This window comes from Grampus griseus, assembly GCF_964374135.1.
Source record: "Grampus griseus genome assembly, contig: HAP1_SCAFFOLD_184, whole genome shotgun sequence".
NCBI lineage: Eukaryota > Metazoa > Chordata > Mammalia > Artiodactyla > Delphinidae > Grampus > Grampus griseus.
The window spans coordinates 503,466-530,314 of NW_028133267.1; the positions used below are offsets into that span (position 1 = coordinate 503,466).

The 26,849-nt window shown below is 38.0% G+C and overlaps 1 protein-coding gene across 1 annotated transcript in view; it reads left to right on the top strand.

Annotated features, from left to right (window-relative positions):
- The window catches only part of LOC309817782 (RAD52 motif-containing protein 1-like), a gene marked incomplete at both ends in the record, with an annotated part of 54,244 nt that extends 27,781 nt beyond the window's left edge, over positions 1–26,463 (top strand). Inside the window, 4 exons of the mRNA XM_082682086.1 lie at positions 21,521–21,630; positions 24,700–24,822; positions 25,200–25,390; positions 26,343–26,463. Coding sequence (XP_082538212.1) covers positions 21,521–21,630; positions 24,700–24,822; positions 25,200–25,390; positions 26,343–26,463 — 545 coding nt within the window. The remainder of the gene's footprint in view (positions 1–21,520; positions 21,631–24,699; positions 24,823–25,199; positions 25,391–26,342) is intronic.
- Positions 26,464–26,849: the final 386 nt, after the last annotated feature.

The following is a 26,849-nucleotide window of genomic DNA, read 5'->3' on the forward strand; positions in this document are numbered from 1 at the left end:
CTGTCGCTTTGCAGTATAATCTGAAGTCAAGGTGCGTGATGCTTCCAGCTGTGTTCTTTCTCCACATTGTTTGGCTATTTGGGGTCTTTGTGTTTCTATACAAATTTTAAAATTACTTTTTTAAGTTCTGTGAAAATGCTTTGGTATTCTGGTAGGGATTGCATTAAATCTGTAGGTTGTCTTTGGTAGTATGGTTATTTTAATAGTATTAATTCTTCCAGTCCATGCACCTGCTATATTTTCCCATCTTTTTCTGTTGCCTTCAACTTCTTTCACCAGTGGCTGATAGATTTCTGAATACATGTCTTTTACCTGCCTAGGGGTGTTTGTTCCTAAGTATCTTATTCTTTTTGGTGCGATTACATATGGTATTGTTTTCTTAATTTTTTTCTTTCTGGCAGATTTGAGTTTTGTTTTTTCTTCCTTTTCTAATTCCTTCAGGTGTAATGTTAGGTTGTCTATTTGATATTTTTCTTGTTTCCTAAGAATAAGCTTGTATCACTATAACTTCCCCCTGTGAACTGCGTTGGCTGTGTCCCATAGATTTTGTATCATTGTGTGTTCATTTTCATTTGTCTTGGGTATTTTTAGAATCCCTCTTTAATTTCTTCAGTGTTCCCTTCTTCCCCTTTTATTCCCTTCATCTGTGATGTGAGGACTATCTTTAATGTTATGTTTGGATTTCTTTCAGTTTTGTCTGTGTGTGTGATTATTTAAGCTGCTGAGCTCTTAATTTCACATGGACACTAACAACCCTGCACTGTTACTCTGCTCCCCCACAGTCACTGAATTTGACCTTATATTTTACATCTGCTTGTTTTGTGTGTCCCTGAACTTCTTATTGTGAATATAGATGACTTTATTACTGTTTTCTTTCATCCTTCCCATTAGCTATGTACATGGTTGATTTACTGCCTTTGTTGAATGTTTGTCTTATCCAATGAGGTTTTTCCTTTATTAAGTTTCCTTTCCTAATTTTTATGTTTCAGTCGTGGCCTTTCCTTTTTCACTGAGAAAAGCCCCTTTAAGATTTCTCATAAACCTGGTTTGGCGTTGCTGAGCTCTTTTAGTTTTGCTTCTCTGTAAAACTTTAGATCTCACCATCAGATCTGAAGGAGAGCCTTGCTGGGTAGAGTATTTTTGGTTATAGGCTTTTCCTTTTCATGACTTTAAATATACCATGTCACTCCTTTCTGGCATGCAGAGGTTATCCTGAAAAGTCAGCTGATAACTTTATGCAAGTTCCCATGTTTGTAAGTTGTCGCTTTTCCTTTGCTCCTTTTAATAGTGTCTTTTTATCTTTATTTTTTTGCCATTTTAATTACAATGAGTCTTGGTGTGGTCCTCTTTGGGTTGATCCTGTTTTGCCCTTACTGTGTGTACTGGACTTTGTTGTCTGTTTTCTTTCCCAGGTTATGGAAGTTTTCAGCTCTTACGTCTTCAGGTATGTTCTACACTGCTTTCTCTTTCCTTTTTTGGTTCTGGGACCAGTAGAATGCAAATATTAGTACACTTGATGTTGTTTCCCAAGTCTGTTCAACTTTCCTTATTTCACTTTAATCTATTGTTTTACCGTTCATCTTCAGTGATTGCCAGTACTCTGTCCTTCAGTTTTCTGATTCATTCCTCTGTATCATTTAGTCTACAGTATTTTCCTTTTAGTATATTTTTCATTTCAGTTATTGTATTCCTCATCTCTGTTTTGTTTTTCTTCAATGGTCTAACTCTTTTAAAAAAATTCTAACTTCTTGCTCTGGTCGTCCATTCTTCTCCTGAGTTTTTTGATCATCTTTATAGTCATTACCTTGAACTCGTTGTTGAGGAGATTGGCTATCTCCACTTCACTTGGATCTTCTTCTGAGTTCTTATCTCGTTCCTTCATTTGGATTGTGTTTCTGCGTCACCTCATTTTACTTAACTTGCTGTTTTTATTGCTATGTATGTAGTAGGCTCGTTACATTTCCTGACCTTGGAGAAGTGGCCTTTTGTAGGAGAGGTCCTATGTGTCCCAGCAGCCCACTGCCCCTGGTCACTAGAACTATATGTTCAAGGTGTACCCCCTATGTGGGCTGCTTGGGCTCTTCTGTTGTGGTGGACTGACTACTGGGGGTCGTCTGGTAGCCTTGGCTGCCCCCAGAGTGCATGTTTGCCAGACTCTGCCTAGTATGGAAGCTGTCTGTGCTGCTTGGTAAGGCTAAATCATAAGGCAGCTGGCTGTACAACTCTGGGGGACACCAAATCTAGTGCTGGATCACTTATGGGTTGAACTGCAGTCCAGGTGATTTCAGGGCTAGTGCCCAGTCACTGGTCCTGGGGCTATGCTGGCTACTGGGAGGAAGACACAGGTCCTGAGCTCTGGCTGCAGGGCCCAGGAGTCACAGAGTTGGTGTTGGATCACTGTCCCTGACACAGCTATCTGCAGGGTCTGGGGTATCCCTAATCTTGTATTGGCATTCTTATGGGCAGGGTCAGGACCCAGCTGAGTCCATGACTGCTTCTGGCCTGCAAGTGAGTGTTCTGGTCACACACGCTGCTGGAATGTGGTATTCCTGGAGCTGGTGTGTGCCTGTTGGTGTATGAGGCTGATCCCACTGCTAGAGCAGGTTTGCTGTTGGGTAGGTCCAAGCTCCATGCAGTCCCTGTGCAGTAATCACCTGCTGACGGTGAGGCTGATTCCAAGGCCAGAGCAGTTAACCTGGTGATCCTGTGGAGCATATTTTAGAAAGGGAGAGGGTAGAGATGGAAACACCAGTCAGAAGACAGTTATACCCATCCAGATGAAATGAGAGACTAAGCTGGAATCAATGGAAAAAAGATAGTCAGCTATCATCAAAAGTAGGTATTTTCGAATAAAAGTCAATATGATAGAAAGTGTAATCCTGAATTAACATTACATATTAATGATAGGAATAACTTCCTTTCAAGTTGTGTGAAAGGGTATCTTTTATTTCTTCTGGTAATGAATTGGCCTAGAAAAACAGAACTATACTGGGAAATTTGTAAATATAAGAATATTCCTTCTAATATTAGAAATTATAATGATATATAGAGATAAAAACTTTGAGCTCATAATCTAGAATTTGATAAGACCACAAAAGTTGGAATCTAATCAATGCCTCTGCTCTCAGGAAAGATTACCTCCAAAATCTATAAAGATCTATAGTTGTATATTTAATTTATGAGGATCCTGAAGGTGAGACTCTTAAGAGAGGTGAAGGCAGGGTTAGGGGCTCTGGAAGGTTCAAATAGTAATTCGTAAGGTTTGGAGTTTAGAACAAAGCTTCTTATTTATTATTATCATTCTAACTTCTACTAGTTATTCCTACTAATTAGATATCTAATAGCTAATTGAGGCAATATTTTCCTTTTACATTTCCTAGAGATTTATCCTACAATAAAATATAGACTATCGAAAGACGTACATGTGAACCACTACCTTTTTTGCAGTTTATGTAAGTTACAAATATAACTTCATTATATTTGGAATTTTTATAAAGCTTAATTTTTTATAAGATTAGTTTGTTACTCAATTTGAAATAAGAATAAATTACTACTAAAATTATGTAGCAAATCCTTTTTGTCTCTAGCAAAGATTAGTGTGAGAATTATTACACAGATCAGAGGAATCTTTATGGAGCAATGGTTCTCAACCAGGGTGATTTTTGCACTCAGGTGACATTTGGTAGTGTCTGGAGATATTTTTCCTTGTCAGAACTGTATATGCTACTGGCATCTAGTGAACAGAGGTCAGAGATGCTACTAAACACCCAACTGTTCAGGGAAGCCTCCCACGGCAAAGAATTATCCAGCCAAAAATGCCAAGAGTGCTGCCTTTCTAGAGAAATAAAGATCACTTAACACAAGTATTTAATGAACATTTACTATTTTCTATCTAATGCACCACATATATAATCATGAAAGTATAAATCATAATATCTTCCACAGTGAGATTTCTTTACTGTATGGAGGGAGTAGTGATGTTATGTTTCATCATATATAAATTAGAATTATTGCCGAAGGATAAATGTTCTGAAAGAATATATATTTTTATTCTTCTTTTGCTTCTGTCTTTTTTTGTAGAAATCTTGGTTGCAATTTACTTACAGAACTGAGCTTTGGAACATCCAGGCCTGGCATGGAATGCAGTTTTTCCACAAGTAGTAAGTGAAAGAGAAGATGAATACATGTAAGAAACTGTGTATAAAAACATCATGCCGTCATTGGTTAGCTGGGTGTAAGACCAGTATGAATTCTGGAAAACATGTCTTGAGAGCCATTTATTTTATTTTTTCAAATGAGGAAACTAAGGAACAAAGAGGCCAAGAGACTTGTTTAACTCATATATATGAAACGCTCTGCTTTCCATAGTACTGATCTTTGGCACGGGCAATAAAAGGCACCAAGCAAAAACACTCAAATTAGCATTGTCATGGAATCCCACTGATGCCTCTCCAATATGCGAATAGTCCATGAAGTTACACTTTTCAATTTAACTTTGAATCCTCCTCATGTGCAGTGTTCCAAACTGCTTAAAATGTATGCAACACAGAGCTGCAAAGAACTAAGTTTAGCACCGAATTCTTCAGAGAGAAAAAGCTGTGCGTGCTTCCCCAACCATTATTAGCTCTTTTAAATGGTAAAGCAGAAAGAATTCCTGAACACCCACCACATGGCTCTCCCCAGCCAACCAGAACATTATTTTTCAAAAAGCATATATCTCTGAAGTGAATTATCTGTGGCCAATAGGAACCTTTGAGGTATGGAAAAAGATGTTGTTTGTGTTCAGCTGTAGTGTGAAAAATATAAAGAAAATACATTGCTGTAGCCTAATACAATATACTTTCTTTGCTGACTACTCTTCAATAGGAAGTGTGGGTTGTACACCCCTTCAGCTCAAAACTTCTGTGATTTCTCTTGACACAAGGAAATGATAGTGGGTACGTTCAGTGGCCCGAAGGTGATTTCAGACTCAAGGTAAAAAAGAGCTCTTCTACACCTGACTTTGGAAACGACTCTCTTACCTGTCTTGTGGTTCAGAAATCCAGTTTCACACAGTTCACACATTTTGGGTGAATGAAGGTGTTGAGGCTGTGTCTGGAGCTGGATTAGCAATTCCTGCAGATGTCTATCTTTAGCGCCCTCCTTCCTTTCCCTTGTTAGTTTGCTGATGCCTACCTTGGGGAGAGAGTACCAAGGGTCAGTTTTTCTTTTCCAGCGCACTGGAGAGCAGGCTCATGAGGTCCCTTCACCAGGAGGTTTTAGTAGCGACAGTACAACGTCTTAAACTCACCACCTTTCCTAAACATCCTATAACAGCAAGAGTTCCTTATAAGAATCAGAGTTTCACTGTAGTTATGTAGGCAACACGGGAAAATACATTGTGGTAATAAATAAATCAATCACAGTTTAAAAATTAATGAATTCATTCAAAAACGTTCACTGAGTGCCATGCCCACTGTGTGTCAGCACGGTACTAAGTGCTGGGGATACAAAGACGCGTAGGACAGGGACTTTCTCCCCAAGAAACTTTCATACTGGAAGCAGAAAGATGGATGTTGATGGCAAAACATATATGAGAGCTATTCGAGCATCTATGCAGCAGAGTAACAAGGTGTGGGACGGGGGTGATGAAGTAGAAAATGCGTGGTAGGTTAGAAAATATTTGTAATGGAAGAGGCACCAACTTGTTCCTTTTGAATTTGTGTTCCTCTTAAATGACAGAAAGAGGTAGTGAAAGAATTAGATCTATCTGATGTTGTAAATAAATTAGTACTGTACTCCGAAAACTCGTTCACAGTTACTTTCAAAAGATTGTCACAGGGCTTCCCTGGTGGCGCAGTGGGTGGGAGTCCGCCTGCCGTCGCAGGGGACACGGGTTTATGCCCCAGTCCGGGAAGATCCTACAGGCCGTGGAGCAGCTAGGCCCGTGAGCCATGGCTGCTGAGCCTCTGCGTCCGGAGCCTGTGCTCCGCAACGGTAGAGGCCACAACGGTGAGAGGCCCGCGTACAGCAAAAGAAAAGAAAAAAAAAAAAAGATTGTCACAATATAGTAAGTCTTTGTTTTGGGATAAGTCTTTCTAATAGACATAGCTAATTTGCTTCAGGAAGCATTTGCCATGGTGAGATATAAACTTTATTGCATCTCTTTCCAAAGGCAAGCCACCAAGGGAAGATGTCACCCTCGAGTTAAGTCATTTTACTACCTATAATGACATATTACTGGGCTGTTTATAATTTGCCTGTATTAAATAAGTTTGGAAAAGGGCCCCAGCTGAGGTGAATTCACCATGAATTCAATGAAGCTTAGGCTTCAGGGCTCCTCACTTGCAGAGGTCCCTTCCAAGGTCTTGAGAGGGGTGCTAGCGATTTTTGTATTCATAATTTTGCATGTTTTTATTAGATAGGATTTTCCAAAGTAGGTGAGCTTCAGGCCCCACAAAACCTTGATTCATCTGCAGGTTTCAGGTAATTATATAAGTCAGTAGGTTTCTTGAATGAAGCCTCTATGTTATTGACAAACATCAGGTGAAGCAGTTAGCAGTGTGGTAGTCTATTTTAAATCCGAAATCAACCTCAAAAATGAGGCAAGAGCATATTAATTAATAAAGTACCACTTTTTGAAAGCTGGTAGTAATCATATCTCTTTCCGATAAAATCAGGAATGAAATATATTATGGAAAACCAGCATTGGTTGATAATCCTAAATGTTAAGTATACTTTTTTTTCTGACCATAAATTGTTTCTCCTTCATTCACCTATGAAGGTCCAGAATGATGGCTTATTTTTAAAAATTCTTTTAGTCACTTCATTGGTTCTAACAATACAAGCTCCATGATTTTAGAAACTGTGGGACTGTTCAATGTAGAAAGGCTATATAACTTAACCAGACAGAGCACATTTACATGCTGCCTTCTCTGGGATACATTAATATGGTACCAAGGGCTTCCCTGGTGGTGCAGTGGTTGAGAGTCCGCATGCCGATGCGGGGGACGCGGGTTCATGCCCCAGTCCGGGAGGATCCCGCATGCCTCGGAGCGGCTGGGCCCGTGGGCCATGGTCGCTGGGCCTGCGTGTCCGGAGCCTGTGCTCTGCAGCGGGAGAGGCCGCAACAGTGAGAGGCCCGTGTACCGCAAAAAAAAAAAAAAAAGGAAAAAAAAAAAGTAAAAGTAATATGGTACCAGGAACATAAGCACTAAGAGAGAATAAGGGGAAAATCAAAGCCTTATCCCTATTGAATTATTTACCTCATTGTTGAGAATATCAGTAAGGGAGGTGTGGCCACACTCTGAAGGCAAATTGAGCCCTAATGCTCCCCCAGTCAGCTAGCGCTGGTTTCCTTTAGATAGCTATGTACACACAAAAGTTTACACACTTCAGGGTGCTGTCATCACTTTTTGCTGTGTACTAGAATCCTGGCACCTTCTCAGATTAGGAAAAGCATTAACGCTAAAAACAAAAATAACTTGGGTCTGCCCTTTGGGGTGATTCAGGGTGGCTGTTTTATTTGTAGTAGTTCAAAATTTTGAGATTGTCACACCTAGCAACTACTATGCTTTTCTTCTCCCAACTGCCTCTTATTCTTTACACCTGTAGTATTTTCTTCCATTCTATATGTTTTTTCACTTGTTTGATAGTGTTCTTTGAAGCACAAACTTTTTAAGTTTTATAAAATCCAATTCATCTATTTTTTCTTTGGTTGTTTGTACTTCTGGTATCATAGCTAAGAAACTATTGTCTAATGCAAGGTCATAAAGATTTACTCCTGTGTTTTCTTCTACGAGTTTTATAGCCTTAGCTCTTATATTTGGATATTTGATCCATTGGGAGTTTATTTTCATATATGGTGTGAAATGTAGGAGTCCAGCTTCATTATATTGTGTGGGGATGTACGGTTGTCCCAGTATCATTTGAAAAGACTGTTCTTTCCACATTGAATTGTTTTGGTACGCTTGTTGAAAATCAATAGACCATAAATATGAGGGTTTATTTCTATAATGTCTATTCTGTTCCATTGATTTACATGTCTGTTCTTATTCCAGTACCACACTGTGATTGCAGTAGCTTTGAACTGAGTATTGAAACCAGGATGTGTGAGTCCCTCACTTTGTTCTTTACCAACATTGTTTTGGTTATTCTGTTTCCTTGAATTGCCTTATGAATTTTAGAATTAGCTTGGCAATATCTGGAAAGATATCAGCTGAGATTTTGATAGGAATTTCAATGGAACCAGAAGTCGATTTGGGAAGTAGTGACATTTTAATAAGATTATCTTCCAGTCCATGAATCCGGCATGTCTTTATATTTATTTAGGTCTTCTTCAATTTCTTTCAACAGCTTTGTACATTTCACAGTGAATCTTGCCCTTACTTGGTTAAATTTTTCCCTAAGTATTTTATTTCTTTTGGTGCTGTTACAGATGGAATTGTTTTCTTAATTTCATTTTTGGATTACTCATTGCTGGTGTGTAGAAATAATATTTATCTTATATCCTACAACCTTGATGAATTCTTTTATTAATGCTAACAGTTATTTTCCTAGATTCCCAGGAATATGTCTTGTGGTCTTCCAGTTTCCCAGGAATACATTGGCACATTTCAAAGTCTCTGTGGACATCTCATTCCTCAGCTTTTCTTTTTAAGCTTTTTGTTTGGGCTGTTTATTGCCCCAAACTGTTATCCATCGCCTCATGCAACCGCCATGTTAAAATATTTCTTGAAAATGTTTTCCAGAAATGCAACCTGAGTAACGACTTTTCTCACTAGACAGCTTTCAGTCAGGTCAAAGGGCAAGCCTTTCAAGTGATGTCTTCCAGGGGACCACCAGACATGTTAAACAATGACAGTTCTTTGGGAATGAGGCTTTGAAGGAACTCCCAGTCCATGCTGCTCCTTCTGGTACCAGGGATGTGGGCTGTTTTTCAAGGCTACCACTGGCATGGAGAGCAAAGGTCAAGGACAAGTTCAAGCAACACAGATCTCATTGTTCTTACAGAAATTAATTTGTTTTCCTTGAATAAATTGCTCCCCACTGTGTTGCGAGCCTGTTGGTTAAATTTCCAGAGTTCAGAAGAAGTTGATTCTGACCATTTTTGCCAGTTTTGTTGTTGTTGTTATTGTTATTGTTGCTTCTATGGAGGGATGAATTTTTAGATGTCCTTCCTCCATCATTTTATTACTGATTTTCCTGCAATGTTTTTTAAAATCTCTAAAGTCTCAATGACCATAGGCGAATTAAATATTTATTATGGGAGATGATTAAGGAAAAAATAAATTAAAGGAGAAATACTAACTAAAAAGAGAAAATAGAATTCTCATAGAGGCTTTGCCAGATGGGTAGATGAAGGTTGAAAAGGTATTTCTATATTTAGTGCTCTCCAAATTAAGGTTAAAATGACAGATATTTTTAAAAAAACCCTTTATTTTTTTCATTCATGTTAAACACAGGCTTTAGAGTCAGAACTGAGTTCAAATTCCAGCTCTGCTTCTTACTAGCTTGATGACTTAGGACAAGTTATGTAACTTCTCTGTGCCTCAGTTTCCTCATTTGTACAATGGGGTAATATATCTATCACATAAGGTTACTGTGAGGATTAAATGTTAAATGCTGATCACAGAAGCCTGGCAACCCAAAAGATATTAGTTTTGATGATTATCTTTATCATATTCTGCAAAAGTACACTAATAATTCTTGAGTAGAGTTAACCTAAAGTCATATATTCTCTTCTTTCTTCCTGTTTCTTTTGGGGTTTTTTTCCCTTATTTGTTTTACAGAGCAAAGGAAGAAAAAAAAAAAAGAAAGAACTAAGAAGAAAATCTATTCCAGCATTTTGGAATAAAATTTTGTTCCCGAAAATTAATTTGTTTATTTTATGATATATAAACAAAATGTTATTTATTTATTCAGCAAAGATTTATTAAATACCTAGTAAATATATAGCCACTATGTCAGGCACAGTAATAATATTGACACTAAAGTGTGGTCCTTGCTCTGAAGTTGCTGACAATCTAGGACACTGACAAGTAAACCAGTGATTACATACACAGTAACAAAGGCTATGATACTAGAATACACATGGGACTGTGTGATGGTAATATGGCTTTCACCAGTTCCTCTTGGATTTATCTCTTCTTTGGCTCCAGAACCAAGGAATTAGACCTATTTTTGTCTTTAATTAGGTAGTTTAAATCATGAAATTTTCAAAAAATTTGTAGAGATGAAAGAAAAACTCCTTGAATTATGGAGGACACTAGGAATAGTACTGTTTTACAGAGCAAGGGCTTCCTGCCAGCATAGTCACTTCGAGGGTTTTGAACCTGAAAAGCTCTTTGGCATATTTTTTCTATGCTAGCCACTTTTTTTCTATTTTTTTGTTTGTTTCTCTTCTCCACTTTATCATCTAGAGACCTGCCTAGTTCCCAATGAAAGGGTGTTTTACAAATTCTAATGGTGATTTATAGGTAAAGTGAGAAAATGGGGTTTTTTTGACCTTCAAGTTCCATACCAAAAAAATTGAATATAAGCTTTCATGGAAGTAATTGAAAATGCAGATAATTTTAATTCCATTCCATTTTTCAGAATTCTCAATTGTAATCCTTTGACAGCAGTTGAAGATTCTTATCTTTTTACATTGCCAGCATTAAAATATTTGTAAGTATTGCAACAGTTTCATGGCTCATGAGATAATTTCTGCTCCTTCTTTCTTTCGTCAAAGATTGAGTACTTTGGCTAAAAAGTCATAATTTAGATTTTAACTGGGTTATTGAAAATAAGAGTTATTGGCAAAGAAAAGGATTAAGAAAGAATATATATGGGTAAGACAGCCAGCAGAGAATGAGAACAGTGTTGAAGAACACATATAGTTATGGAAGATGTAGATGCATGTAGGAATATTATTTATCCCAGAAAGCAAAAAGGAATAAGGGGTACATTATTTTTTTAAAAAAGAGTGATCAAAAAGGTAGATGCAATTGAAAATGAGAAGCTAGGATAATAAAAAATGATTGTGCTGTTCAGCACCAAGGTCATTCATTTGATGATGCAAATTTAAATTTCTTCAATAAGAGCTCTTTGGAATTATCATCTATGGCAAGTCAGAAGCCAGAATTGAAGTAATCACGTTAAGTATCTTTTTAAGTGTAGAATTTTTGTCTTTGGGTTTTATATCATGCATGTTTGGGCTTCTCCTTCAGAGACATGGGAACAACACAAGTGTCACAGCAATTGAAAGCATCCTCATGATGACCCTTGAATTGGAAAAACTGTAAGTTGATTTTTCTTACATTTATTTTCACTCATTTGTTTTTTTTATGTTTGTTTTATTATTTTCTTAAGTCAGGTTTACTCATGTACAATTTTCATTTCACAAAATTCACTGTTTTTAAATATACAGTGTGATGTGTTTTGACAAACGTATAGTTAGTTCTGTAGCCACCACCACATTTGAGGTAAAGAACATTTCTGAACTCCCAAAAGACCCCTCATGTCCCTTTGTAGTCAATCCACCCTCCTCCCACTACAAGCCCCTGGCAAAAACCAGTCTGATTTTTGTCCATGTAGTGTTGCCTTTTCCAGAAAGTCTTATAACAAATCATGTGGAATGTAGCCATTTGTTTTTGGCTTCTTTCACTTACCAGTCTCTTTGGAGATTTATCTGTTTTGTTGCACCTGTCAGTATTTCATTCCTTTTTATTGCTGAGCAGTATTCTAGTTGGGTGGATACACAGTTTGTTTACGCATTCAGTGACTGATGAACATTTGAGTTTTTTCTAGATTTTTGGTAGTTTTGAACAAAGCCTCTGAAAACACACGTGTGTGTGAACGTGTGTTTTGTGCGAGCATATGTTTTCATTTCTTTGGGGTAAAATACTTAAGGGTGGGATTGCTTCATCATATGCCAAGCGCATATTTAACTTTTTAAGAAACTGCTAAACTGTTTTCTAAAGTGCCTGTGCCTTTTTGCTTTCCCACTAGCAGTTTATGCGAGCTTCAGTTGCTCCACATCGTCATCTGATCCTTATATTTGTTTTTTAAAAAAATTTAGCCTTTCTCGTAGGTGTGTAGTTGCATCTCGTGGTTTTTGCCACATTTTGCATTTCTGTAATAGCTGATGATGTTGAGTGTCTATTGATGTGAAACATCTTTTTAAATGAAGTGTCTGTTCAAATCCATTTTTAAATTGTATATTTATATTGAGTTTTAAGAGTGCTTTATATAAAAAGCAATGGAAAAAGTCCTTTCTCTCAGATATGTGTTTAGTAAATATCTTCTCCCAGATTGTGACTTATCTTCATTGTATTACAGTGTCTCTGAAGACTAGAAGTTTTAAATTTTTGATGATCTCTAATTTAGCAATTTTTCTTGTTTTTCATATTTGTTTATTTGGCTGTTCTGGGTCTTAGTTGCGGCAGATGGACTCCTTAGTTGCGGCTCATGGGCTTCTTAGTTGTGGCATGCGAACTCTTAGTTGCGGCATGCATGTGGGAACTAGTTCCCTGACCAGGGATCGAACCCGGGTCCCTGCATTGGGAACTCAGAGTCTTAACCACCAGGGAAGTCCCTTAGCAATTTTTCTTAGATGGTTTGTGCTTTTCTGTGTCTTATCTAAGAAATCTTTGTCTGAGACCCCATTGTCTAACCCAAAATCACAAAGATTTTCTCCTATGTTTTCTTCCAGAAGTTGTATAGTTCCATTTAGGGCTATGATTCATTTTGAGTTAATTTTCATATATGTTGTGAGGGAAGGGTCAAGTTTCTTTTCTTTGTCATTTAAAAAAAACTATTTCTGTAGGACCCTATTGTGACAGTTTATTACACAACTTACTGCACCTTAAACTGTACCATCCCCCCTCCAATATGGCAAGCTAATAGAAACTTTCTGTTATGCCAAGGCTAGGTGAGGGGATTGCATGAGATTAGTATGCAGAAAGGGCCCTGCGTTTAGCAGTCTGTTCCAACCGTCTTTGTCAGGTCATTTGGCAAATGAGTGTCTTCACCACGCCATCACACATTGTTCACTGCTCTAGCCTCATCTTCCTCAGCCTCCAACAGCATCTGCCACAATTGCGATCCCTCTCTTGTCAGCTAGATGCCTTCCTCTCTGGAGATTAAAAATTATTTCCCTATGTAACTACAATACTGTTAACACACAGTATTGAAGAAATTAAATTCCTACACAATGATATTACCTTATAAAAAGTTGCTATTCAAATTTCCCCAATTGTCTCTCTCATATAACATCGTTTCTTTTAACAGCTTTTTGAGGTATAATTGACATACAATAATCTGTGTTCACACACACGCATATATAAACACCATGAAGACACCACCAAAATCAAAATGTCCATCTCCTCAGAAAGTTTCTTAACATCTCTTTGTAATTCTTCCTTCCCATTGTTCCTGCCCTTCCCAATCACCATGCAACCATTGCTCTGCTTTTCTGTTTGCATTTTCTAGAATTGTATGTAGAGGGAATCATACAGTGTATACTTTCTTCTAACTGGTTTCTAACTCGGCATGATCATTTTAATTTTCATCCATATTGTTGTATATATCAGTAATTCATTTCTGTTTATTGCCGAATAGTATTGCATTATACTGATGAACCAGTATTTATCTATTCACCATTGATGAACATTTGAGTTGTTTCAGACTTTGTCTATTACAGATAAAGTCGCTATGAATATTTGTATAGAAGTCTTTGTATGGATGTATACTTCCATTTCCCTTGGGCAAATACCTGCAAGTAGAATGGCTGGATCATTGGTAAGTGTATGTTTAAGTTTTTAAAAAATACCTATTTTCTACAGTGGTTTGATCATTTTACATCTCTACCAGCAGTGTATGAGAATTGCATTTTCTTCACGTTGCGGCCAGCACTTGCTATGCTCGGTATTTTTAATTTCAGATAGTTTAATAGGTGTGTAGTTTTATCTCACTGTAGCATTCCTAATGATTAATCATGTCAAACGTCTTTTCATATGCTTATTTTCCATCTGTATATCTTTTTATCTTTTATCTATATTTTTCTGGAGTTTTGAGAGTTCTTTATATATTCTATATATATTTTATATATATATCAAGAATATATATTCTTTATATATATATTTTTATCTTTTATCTATATTTTTCTGGAGTTTTGAGAGTTCTTTATATATTTGAGAGTTCTTTATATATTCTTTATATATTCTTTATATATTCTTTATATATTTCCAGAATATATAACCCAGAAGGGATGGGTTCAATCCCTTCTCGGACCAGGGATTGAACCCATATCCCCTGCATTGGCAGGCAGGTTGTTAACCACTGAACCACCAGGGAAGTCCCTATTCCTGTATTCTTAATCTTTGTGTAGACTACTACTTAATACTTAAGTTGCTAAGTATTTTCTCCCATTCTGTGACTCATCTTTCTGTTCTCTCAGTAGTGTCTTTTGCAGGGCACAAATTCTTAATTTAGATAGTGTCTAATTTATCTATTTTTTTCTTTCATGGATTATGCTTTTGGTGTTGTATCTAAGAAATCTTGCCTAACTCAAGGTCATAAAATTTTCACCTGTTTTGTTCTAGAAGTTTTATACTTTTATGTTTTACATTTAGATCTTTGAACCAATTTGAGTTCATTTCCGTATATGGTTTGGATGGAAGTTCTTTTTTTTTGTTTGGTTTTTGCACCTGTATATTCAATTGTTCCAGCATCATTTGGTGAAAAGACTATCATCTCTCCACTTAAATGCCTTTGAACCTGAAAGTCAGTTGTCCACATCTCTCTACTTCTGAACATTCTATTCTCTTCCTTTGATCCTTTTGTGTATCTTTACACTACTATCACAGTGTCTTGAAAGTGTTACTTCATAAGCCTTGAAATCAGTTACTGTTAGTTCTTCAACTTTGTTCTTTTTCAATGTTGTTTTAGTTATCCTAAATTTTATTTCCACATGAATTTTAGAATTAGGTTTTCAATTTCTATAGAAAAGCCTACTGGTATTTTGATCTATAAATCAGTTTGGGGAGAAATGATGTCTTAACAATATTGAATCTTCTGATCCATGAATACATTTTATCTCTTCATTTATTTAGGTCTTCCTTAATTTCCCCCAGCAATATTTTACAGTTTTCACTTTGCAAGTCTTTTACATGTTTTGTCAGATTTATTCTAAGTATTTTATATGTTTGATTCTATTATAAGTAGTATTTTAAAACTTTGATCTCTGATTGTTTGTTGAGATAAATTAATCTTTTTGTATGTTCATCTTGTACCCTGCAAACTTGAGAAACTCATTGATGAGTTCCAGTAGCAATTTTGTAGATTCTATCAGGTTTTCTCTATCATCATGTTATGTGGAAATAAACATAGGTTTAGTTCTTCCTCTCCTTTCTGACTATCTCTTATTTTTGTTGCCCTATTGCACTGGCTAGAACCTTCAGTGCAATGTAAAATAGAAATAATGAGAGCAGACATCCTTGCCTTTGTCCTGATACTGGCGAGCAAGTTCTTTGTCCTTCACCATTAAATATGATGGTAAGTTTTTTGTAGAAGTCATTTATCAAGTTGAGGAATTGTCCTTCCATTCCTCGTCTGCTGAGGGCTGTTTTTTTTCTTTAATCAGGAATGGATATAGATTTTTTCATTCTTTTCCTGCATCTATTGCAATGATTATGTGATTTTTCCCTTCTTTTCTTAATTTGTTTATTTATTTTTGGGCTGTATTGGGCCTCCATTCCTGCACGCAGGCTTTCTCTAGTTGTGGCGAGCAGGGACTACTCTCATTGCAGTATGCAGGCTTCTCATTGCGGTGGCTTCTCTTGTTGCAGAGAATGGGCTCTAGGAGCACGCGCTTCACTAGTTGTGGCACATCGGCTCAGTAGTTGTGACTCACGGGCTCTAGAGCTCAGGCTCAGTAGTTCTGGTGCACGGGCTTAGTTGCTCCATGGCATGTGGGATCTTCACTGACCAGGGGTCAAAGTCATGTCCCCTGCAGTGGCAGGTGGATTCTTAACCACTGCCCCACCAGAGATGTCCTGATTTTTCTTTTTTAGTGTAGTAAGTTGGTAAATTGATTTTCAAATATTAACCCAACCTTTCATTCCTGAGATAAACCCCACTTGATCATGATGTATCATCTTTTTATATATTATTGGATTTGATATGCTAAAATTTTGTTAAGATTTTTTGCCTCTGTGTTCATGAGAGATATTGGTCTATAGTTTTCTTGTAATGTCATTGTCTAATCTTGATACGGTGAAAGTTGGCCTTATAAATAAGTTGGGAAATATTCCCTTCTCTTCAACTTTCTGGTAGAGTTTGTGTAGACTTGGCATTATTTTATTCCTTAAATGTTCAGTAGAATTTATCAGCTAAGCCACCTGGACTTGAAGCTTTCTTTGTTGGAAGGTTTTAAACTGCACACCCAATTTCTTTAATATCTGTATTCTTGAATAAACTTTGGTAGTGCATGTGTTTCAAGGAATTTGTCCATTTCATCTTGAATTTATTGGTATAAAGTATTCTATATATTCTCTTATTATCCTTTTAATATCAATAGTATTTTTCTGTTTTCCATTTTATTTATTTCTACTTTGATCTTTATTGTGTTCTTTCTTCTCTTACTCTGTGATTAATTTGCTCTTGTTTTTCCAGTTTAAGGTGGAAGTTGAGGAAGCTGAGTACCGCATTAGCAATAACCCACATGTTGACATATTATGTTTTCAGTTTCAGTGAGTTCAAAATAGTTTCTGATTTCCCTTTTGATTTCTTCTTTGACCACAAAGTTACTCAGAAGAGTGTTGTTTAGTTTCCAAATATTTGGAACTTTTTCGGATTTGTTAATTTCTAATTTAATTCCACTGTGGTCAGAGACATATATTGAATGAGTAAAATCCTTTCAAAAATTTTTTTAAGTATTTTCTTTTAATTAATTTTTTCTGCGTTGGGTCTTTATTCCTTCACCTGGGCTTTCTCTAGTTGCGGCAAGCAGGGGCTGCTCTTCGTTGCAGTGCATTGGCTTCTCATTGGATGACTTCTCTTTTTGCAGAGCACAGGCTCTAGGTGCGTGGCCTTCAGTAGTCGTGGCACACAGGCTCTAGAGTAGAGGCTCAGTAGTTGTGCCGTACGGGCTTAGTTGCTCGGCGACATGTGGGATCTTCTCGGACCAGGGATTGAACCCATATCCCCTGCATTGGCAGGCAGGTTGTTAACCACTGAACCACCAGGGAAGTCCCTATTCCTGTATTCTTAATCTTTGTGTAGATCCATATTCCAATCTGGTGTCATTTTCCTTTTGCTTAAAAATACTTCTTTTAACATTTCTTATAGTGAAATGCTACTTGTAAAGAATTCTTGCAGCCTTTGTATGTCTGAGACAGTCTTTATTTTGCTTTTGTTTTGATACATCTGGGTATAGAATTCTAGCTTGATAGAATTCAATTCACTACTTTAAAGATGTTATTCCACTGAGTTCTCATTTACATTGTTTCCAGCAAAAATTCTGCTGTCTTTGATATCTTTGTTCCTCTGTATGTAGTGTATAGGTTCTTCCTCTGGCTGCTTTTAAATTTTTCTCTTTATTCCTGGTTCTGGGCAATTTGATAATTTTTTTGCATTGGTGTAGTTTTGTCCATGTTTCTTATGCTTAAAGTTCATTGATCTTCTTGACTTTGTGGCTTTATAGTGTTTACCAGTTTGGAAAAATTTTGGCTATCATTTCTTCAAATGTTTGTATTTCTCTTCTCCTTCATGGACTCTAAGTTCACATGTATTAGGCCACTTGAAGTTGTTGCCCAGCTCACTGATGCTGTATTCTTTTTTGTTGTTGTTTTGTTTTGTTACTCTTTTTGTTTCATTTTGGATAGTTTCTATTACTATGCCTTAATGTTCAGTGACCCTTTCTTCTGCAGTGTCTAATCTGCAATTAACCTCATTCAATGTCTTTTTCATTTAACCATTGTTTTTAATTGCTAGAAGCTCAATTTGGGACTGCTTTACATTTTCCGTGCCTGTACTTAACATTTTCAGTGTTTTGTCTGGGTTTTTGAACATATGAAATACAGTTATAATAACTTTTCTTCATGTATAAAAACTTTTAAAATGTCCTTTTTTGCCAATTCTAACATCTGTATAGATTATGGGTTAGTTTTGATCGGTTGCCTTTTCTCCTCACTATGGGGCATATTTTCCTACTTCTTTGCATGCTTGCCAATATTTCATATGATCCCCGATACTGTGCGTTTTTGTTTCTTGTGTACTATATATATTTAAATTCTTGTAAAATGCTTGGGCTTTGTTTTGGGTGGAATTAAGTTACTCAAAACAATTTTATTCTTTTAGGTCTAGCTTTTAAGATTCGTTGGGTAGGAGTCCAAGTAGCCTTTAGTCTGGAGCTCATTATTTGCAACTACTGAGACAAGTCTTTTCTGAGTATCATGAGGTTTTCCAGTTTGACTTGTAGGAACAGGTACTATTCCTACAACCCTGTGTGATATCCAGATATTCTTATTGTTAATCCTTTCATGTGGTTCTTTTCCTGGCATCAAGTAATTCCTCACACAAATGTACTGACAAATACTTTGTTGAATTCTCAAGAGATCCCTCTGCATATCTCCAGAGTTCTTTGTCTGTGCACTTCTTTTCTCTCTGATAGTCTGCTTTGTGAACTCTAGTTACCTTGATTTTCCCAGACTCTCAGCTCCATTTCCTCAGTCAGGGAATCCACCAGTCTCTGCCTGCACTTCTCTTCCCTGTACCATGACCTGGAAACTCTCTCAGAGAAGTAAGTTAGGGCAATTATAGGGATCACTTCATTTATTTCCCATCTCCTGGGGATCACTGAACTTTATTGCCTGAGGTCCAGTTCTTGAAAACTGTTGTTTCATATGTTCTGTCTGATGATTTCATTGTTTCAGGTGGGAGGTTAAATTGGTCCTTGTTACTTCATCTTGGTCAGAAGCCAATAACATTCAAGTCTGTTTTATTTTGATACAGGGTCCAATTAAAGATTAGGCATTGCGTGTCATGACTTTGTTTCCTTTAATCTACAATATTTCCCTACTATGTTTTTTTTTGGTCTTTTATGACATTGGTATTTTTGAAGACTCTAAGCCAGTTAGCTTGTAAATTGCCTGACAATCTGGATTTGTCTATTTCCTCATTAGATTCAAAATAAATATTTTGGGGAAGAATACTATGTAGGTGATGTATTCTTCATACTTCATCAGTTCAGCTGGCCCAGTGCTAAGTTTGATCACTTGATTAAGGTGGTATCTTCCATATCTCTCCATTGTAAAATTATTTTTCCCCTTGGTAATTGATAAATCATATGTGGGGTGGTACTTTGGGATCAGTAAAGATCCTACTTTCAAACAGCTCTTCACCCAGCTGTGCATCAATGATAATCCTTGTCTGAATCGATTATTACATTGATAGATGCAAAATGACACTTTCCTAATTCTATCATTCCTTTTGCATTTATTAGTTGACATTATTTTATAAAGAAGAGCTCCCCCACTTTTCATTTTGAGTATCATTATGAACTCATGTGCTTTTTTTTAAGTTAACTATGTTATACCTTATTATAATGATAATTTTATTGTTTGGGATGTTCCTTTTGTCCAGATTTGGCCAATGCAATCTCTGTTATTGTTTAACTGCAGGATGCTTTTTTATTACTAGAATAATTTCTAATATATTACTACTCATAAATAGGACCTGAGAAAGGGACTCCAGAAGGTACAATATTATTCAGACTATTATTACATGTCTGCCTTCTTCCTGTGTACTCTCAACCCAAAGTGAGGCTTTTGGGTTGGAAGGAGATACTTCTGAATTAAAGTACAGATCAATGTCACCCAATTCTAATCCCTATTCCCTTTTTTCTAGGCATACCGTACCTACTGCCATCCTAATCCTTCTGTTGGGCACCTCTCTCCTCCTCTATATTTATTTACAACAGTCAAGAGCAGCAATTGGCCAACCGGCCCCTATCCAGTTCTGCAGTCCATATGCCCCAAGAACTCCTTTTTGCACTGGTCTGTGGTGGCCTTGGCCTACCTCTTCTACCTTCTCAAGTAACTCTTTTACCACGAATTTAATTACCTGTGTTTCCATTTATAGTATCTTACCTAGCCGTATGGCCTGCTGCCTCTGCCAAGTTAAAAATACCATTGAGGTTGTCTGTAAGACATTCAAGCTACGTTGTGACAGGGAATGCCTGACAGACGTAACACATTGTGGTGAGTCTCAATTGCAGGATAATAAATTTTTAATTTTTAATTTAATATTTTAATTTTTAATCGATGATGATAAATTTTAAAATTAATGATGTAACTGAGTTTTTTTAATTCATTCATTCAGAGTTCCAGCTCCCTAAGTTTCTAAGAACTACCCCTTTGCTAAAAATCAGATTCTAGGTTACATTATTAAGCTAATAATAGCTCAGTTACATTGTTAGCTTAATAATGTAACGGATCCGCATAGTTAAAGGAACAAGAGAAAGGAATCCAAGGGGGAAGGGAATTAACATTAATGGCCCCATATCCTATGCTGTGCTCTCTGCAAATGAGAACTTATTGATATAGCGCATCACAGTTTGTTAACTGATTTTATATACGTTAGGTCTCAGTTACCCTTTGTCTTATAGGACAGGTGTAAATATGTTTTAGTTTATTTTGTTTGTTTCTGCAATTTTATAAAGAGTACAAGTGATGCTGTTTTATGTCCTATATGGAGCCTGAGAGTTTCTGGTTCCATAACCAGAAGCTGCTACCTAGTCCTTCTAATGGAATGGAGAGCTAGTTTATTCTTAGACTCTCAAGCTCTGAACTTGCTCTGAATCTCATGCTTTTCTATCCACAAAACACTCAGGGGCTTTCAACTATTTTTCTATATATTAGATTTATTGGCACTAACTTTTTAAAAAGCGCGGGTGGCCGTTCGCTGGTGCAGTCCTCTTGCGCCCCGAGCAGCGCATGCGCGGTGATGTTAGGATGCTGCATTTGGTACCTTTTGCAGTTCCCATCGGGGGTGACAAAACCTTGCTTGTGTGGGAGCTGAGCTCTGGATCCACGGCCGAGGCCTTGCAAGTGAGAGGAGCCGGAGTGGAGGGAGGGGTTGAGGAAGCCGCCCCGCACCCCAATAACTGGGCGCCCCGGGGTACTGCTTCAGCACCTCATCTGCCTGTGGTCTCTGCTGAGAGGAATCTTAGTTCTAGAGACGACCTGAGCAGTCACCTCGCCCCCATAGATTTTTGAGGCATAGTTCCCAACAGAAGGCATTGCCTCCTAATGCTTCTCGAAGCTTAGGATTTCAGAGGGAACTTGTTCATGAAATGAGAAGTGTTTGGAGTAGCAGACTCACCACAGTTACCTGTGGCGAAGGGCTGGGGGAATATAAGGGAATGGGCGGTTTGGTTTCCTGGGCCTGAAATTTACTGCACTTTCTTAGTGTGAGACCACCCTAGAGCATTCTCTGTTCACAGTCTTCTCCTGATTTGGCCTTCTGTATTCTGTCTGAGTCTTCCCAAACGCAGCAGTGGGTGGTCCTGGGTTCTATGCCATCATCAAGTTTTATTCAGCAAGGGATGCCCATAGAGCCCAAAAGGCATGTGACCAGAAGCAGCTTTTTCACACATCTCCAGTGAAGGTGGGTCCAAATGTGCAGACTGTGCACTTTCACTGCTGAGGGCCCGGGTTGAATCCCTAGTCTGGGAACTAAGATCCCAGGGGTAAAAAAAAAAAAAAAACGGCCAGCGTTTGTACAGCACTGTGGTGTACAGAATGCTCTCAGATGCACTGCTCCACTGATCCCCCAGTTCCCTAGTGGTTTCTTCCTTTTTTTTAGATGAAGAAACACGAACTCAGGATGGTTAAGTGGCTTACTTAAGGTTCATGGCAGTAAATGTGGAAACTAGAGGCCAAACCCAAACTTAACTGATGTTAAACCCCATGTCATTTTCTGCTGCCCCTTAATTTAAGAAATCTTCACAAGAGTCTTCCTTATATTTACTTTTATGTGGATTTTAAATGTGTGAGGTTGACAATTTATTTTAATTAATTAATTTATTTATTTTTGGCTGCGTTGGGTCTTGTTGCTGCACGCCGGCTTTCTCTAGATGCATGAGCAGGGGTTGCTCATCGTTGCGGTGTGTGGGCTTCTCATTGCAATGGCTTCTCTTGGTGCGGAGCACGGTTTCTAGGCACGCAGGCTTCAGTAGTTTTGGCTTACAGGCTCTAGAGCACAGGCTCAGTAGATGTGGCACACGGGCTTAGTTGCTCTGCGGCATGTGGGATCTTCCTGGACCAGAGATTGAACCCGTGCCCCCTGCACTGGCAGGCGGACTCTTAACAACTGTGCCACCAGGGAAGTCCCGAGCTTGACAAACTTTTGTCAGATGTAACATAAAGGAGGCTTCATCATCATCATTACTGTCAAACTGCCTATTCAGAACTCCCTTCAGATTCCAGAAAATGGTTAAAATATTCTTTAATGCATTGTAGAAACCTTATTCCATATCAAAATGCCATCCAATTTTACTTCCGCAGAATTAACATTTCATTATGTACTTCCATTCAGCCACCATTCCTTTTTCAAGGACCTTTTCAATTCCTCTGAATAAGTGAGTGAGGCTTAGATTTCCCAGACCTTTCCCTTTATAATTGTGTGTCTTCTCTGATTGGCTTCTTGCTCTGGCTACTTCCTACTGACCTTGCTGCCTCTTCTCACCCATATTTCTGTACTCACTGATTTCACCTTTATTGAATCTGAGAACTCTCCTCAGATGTGACTCCAGGTACACTACCTCCCACTTCTTTACCCTGTTTAACACCCTCTTCAATCCTGGCAGTACTCCCTGGGATTGAAATGATTTTGTGTCAGACATTCTTTAATTTGCACACCCTGTGACCATTTCACATAACCACTCAGATATTACAGATGGTCCTGGAAAGATTATGAAACAGTTACTTAGTATCAGTTGTGAGTAATGAGTTCTTTTCTTATATTGGACATTAAGACCATTCCATAAGCATAGGTTGTGAGATTTTCACAGCATAAAGCCCGTCACTGATAGCATAATGAAGAAAATGTTCTCCAAGTCACTATAGAGTTGAGAGGAAAGGGCATTCGTATTAGATTTGTATATTTAATGCAGAGCCTTAGTTTACTACCCACAATCCCGAAATTTTTCCCTACTTTACTTATGCGTTCTTTTTCAATTTTATTTATTTATTTGCTTGCACCGGATCTCAGTTGCAGCAGATAGCTCCTTAGTTGTGGCTCAAGGGCTCCCCAGTTGTGGCATGTGGGCTCCCCATTTGCAGTAGGCAGGCTCCTTTTTTTGTGGCTTGCAGGCTCCTGAAATTTGGCGTGCAAACTCTTCATTGCAGCATACGTGTGAGACCTGGTTCACTGACCTGGGATCGAACCCAGGCCCCCTGCATTGGGAGCATGGAGTCTTAACCACTGCACCAGCACGGAAGTTCCAATTATGTGTTCTTTTATTCAGGTATACATACTTCTTATCTTACTTCCCCTGTGTTTTTTATAAATACAGAAAAGTGAATAACATCTTAAATTAAAACCAAGGAAAGGCCTAATGTATCTGAGCTTTTCTTAGTAGCACGAAGGGAAAGGTTTGCCAGCAAGAACTGTGGCAAGGTTATCCCAGATGTCAGCTGTCTCTACTACCCAGGAGCTCAAGCCCTTCTGAAGCTTCCTAATTGTCCAGGACAGTTCCATTTTGACTCACCGTACAGGGCCTAGCATCCCATGCGACACTCAATATTTAAAAATTAATCTTCATTTCTCCTTCCCAGCAGGCAACTTCAGTTGGAGAAAGTAACTTCATTTTCTTATGTACTCATTCATTCACTCAGTCAACAGACGATCACTCCTCTATTATATGCCAATATGTATTCTTCTTTCTGGTAACAAGGAAAGAATAATATATGGTTCCTTCAAGCACTGAAGGAGCTCATAAACTAGTGACAGAGGAAGATGCACAAACAAATCCATAAAGAATTAACAATGCTGTGATTTTATTTGTATTATTTGAATTTTTATGACTATATTTATATACTACACTCTGTTCAAAATGGTAATGGACATCTAAGAAAGAACTAGTGATATAAAAACTCCACAGTAATATGTAAGTTCTTTAGAGAGTTAAGACTGGAAATATTTGCACTGTCAAATAAGCCTGTTAATGCAGATGAACCTCTAATTCTTTTCGTTGCTTTATTTACATTTATAGAGGTATACATATTCCCTCTTCTAACAGGGGTTAGTAACTTGGGGAGGGGGTGCTACAGATTCAGGTCCTAATTCAGTGGCAGGTCCGTCTTATCTCCTCTTCAGGTCATATTCTCAAGCAGGAGATACAGGATGAGGTGAGTAAAACAGTTCACTTCCTTTGCTTACCCCCAGCCCCATAATAGGCTTCTCCTGGGCTTCCTTGGTTCTTTCATCATCAGTTTCACCACCAGAGGTCAGGGAACCTTCCGGTTAATCAGGGGTCCTGGAAATGGTGCAGAAAAATACTGACTGAAAAATAATAAATAACCTTTATTTAGGGATCACTGTGAACTCATTGCTTAAAATGTCCTACTTAATCTTCACAACCACTCTATAAAATTGGTATTGATAAATCTCAGGTATATCGAAAATGAGTCGCTATGTAGGGTCGTGATATTTTTAGGTCTTTTATGTCTTTAGGTTCATCTCGGCACCAGACATAAGGCGGTTCAACATAATACGCTTGCCCTAAAGAGCTCCAGATGCCAAGAATTGGCAAATTACTACTTTGGTTTCCGTGGGTGGTCAAAAAGGATCATCAAGGTAAACTCTGTAGATTTTCTTTGACTAACCAGACTCCTTTCAACATTGAACTCCTAGACTTTAGAGAGCAGAATAGAACAGGGGTGTGGGCAGGAGATGTGGGAGGGTTCCACAAGGAAGTATCTGAGCATTGGCCTGCCACCTAGAATTAGTGATAATCTCAATGACTTGGATGGTGGTGTCCATAATTTTCTCCAGTATTTCTATGGTATATCATAAAAAAAATAGTTGTCCATATCTAGTCATTCCTTTGCAAGTCTCAGTTGATTTTGAAGGGATAGCATACCTAAACTATTACCTGGGATTGCTGGAGTTTGGTATTTATTTCTAACAACAGAATATGTTGAAGTCTAGCCTTTAATTCAAAATCCTAACAGCTTCAGGATCTTTCTAACCTTGAAGAAAGGGAAAATGAAGATATTGTGACACCACTTCAGAAGCAAAGCCTGAAGGTCTTCTGTGCTTTAGAGGTGGTGTTGCCCTCCCACGAGTGCTGGAGTCCTGGAGTTCGCATGGCTGAGGAACCTTTGGATAAGTTGGAGGAAGGTCTGTTTTCCAGTATGTGTGTGTAGGGGGAGGTGAGGCAGTGGGATTTCTCTTTTTTCCTTTCTTTCTGAAACTCAACTTTTCAGATACATCATCACCTTCTCTAAGCAACTAAAGCCCTGGGCAGAATTTTTCTGCCCGACACTATAGGTTTTTATCTTAGGGAATACCTGACAGCACCTTAATCTTCAGAAATTTGGAACTCCTGCCTGCCAAGAAGCTTAGGAGGAGGGAAAATTAGGAATTTTTTTTTTTGGTTAATAATTATTTTTGGGCTAAAATAGTCCTTCAAATGCATATGTCTTCTGGGCTTCAGTTATCCCAACAAAATCATTGTCTAAAGATTGAAATAAACTCTTGTGTAAATGTTCAGGCCTTTGCCTGCTATAAAAGGGCCTGAGCAGAATAAGTAAATGTAGATCCCTAGAAAGGGGATTCCGATTGGTACTGAGTTTTTTCGTAGAATCCATGGCACTTGGGCTTAGGGTTTTAAGTCAGAGGCAGGGCTGTTATCGAATGGGGTGGAGGAGGCTCCACCATCCACCTGAGTGGGTGATGGTTGAGGAGAGGCCAGATCATCTGCACTACAACCAAATCTATCTCACTGTATGATTCCAGCCCTTTACGCAGAGGAGAGCAGTGTCTGTAGCAGTGCAGCCTCAGCTTCTCCATTTGAAATCTGTGAGTAATATGAGATTTGTGCCACGTTCTTGGTTTGCATTTCCCATCTAGTATTTTAGGAACTTCCAGAATAGATCCGAGCAGTAAGCATGTGCCATGCCAGGGTATACCTGCAACGGAGACATTCACCCGTAGCCCAGTGTTGTGCCTGCCCTTAATCACTAAGGTAATGATCTAAGAATCACAGATGCATTTTTAGTTTTAAACATATAACCTAGAAATCAGTTATTCATATAGGCATTTTAAATTCATCTGTTTTGGTTGGATTTTGGGTCATTATCATTCCTTATGAGAAGGAAGGTAACCCAGAAGCTTGCTATTCAGAAAGCTATGACAGATGCATTCCAGAAATTGCTGAATGTGGTTTTAGGTAGGACCTTTTTGATTGTCGTTGAAGTACTTCAGTTTCAGTGAGCAAATAAACTTATTTGAAAAGTTAATTGGATGAAAATAATGGTTATCTAAAACATTACATATTCTTTCATTCGCCAGATGCTTTCACAGCAGCAGTCTTACATTTGTGCTTTGTGGCGTTTATGAGAAAAACGACAGCAAATATTATTGTCCCCAGTGTTTAGATGTAGAATGACTTGCCTCAGTTCATACAGAAAGTGTTTGATCCACTTCTTCCTCAATTGCTTGCTTCTCATACAGAATAGTGTAGTGATTATAAGCCTTGGACACCGGTGTTTGAGTCCTAATTTTGTCTCTTAGATTTTCTTGTTCTTGCAATTTTAGATTTTTGTAGCCAGAGACATTTGTAGGTATTTAATATATCTAAGCTGCAATTTCTTTATCTG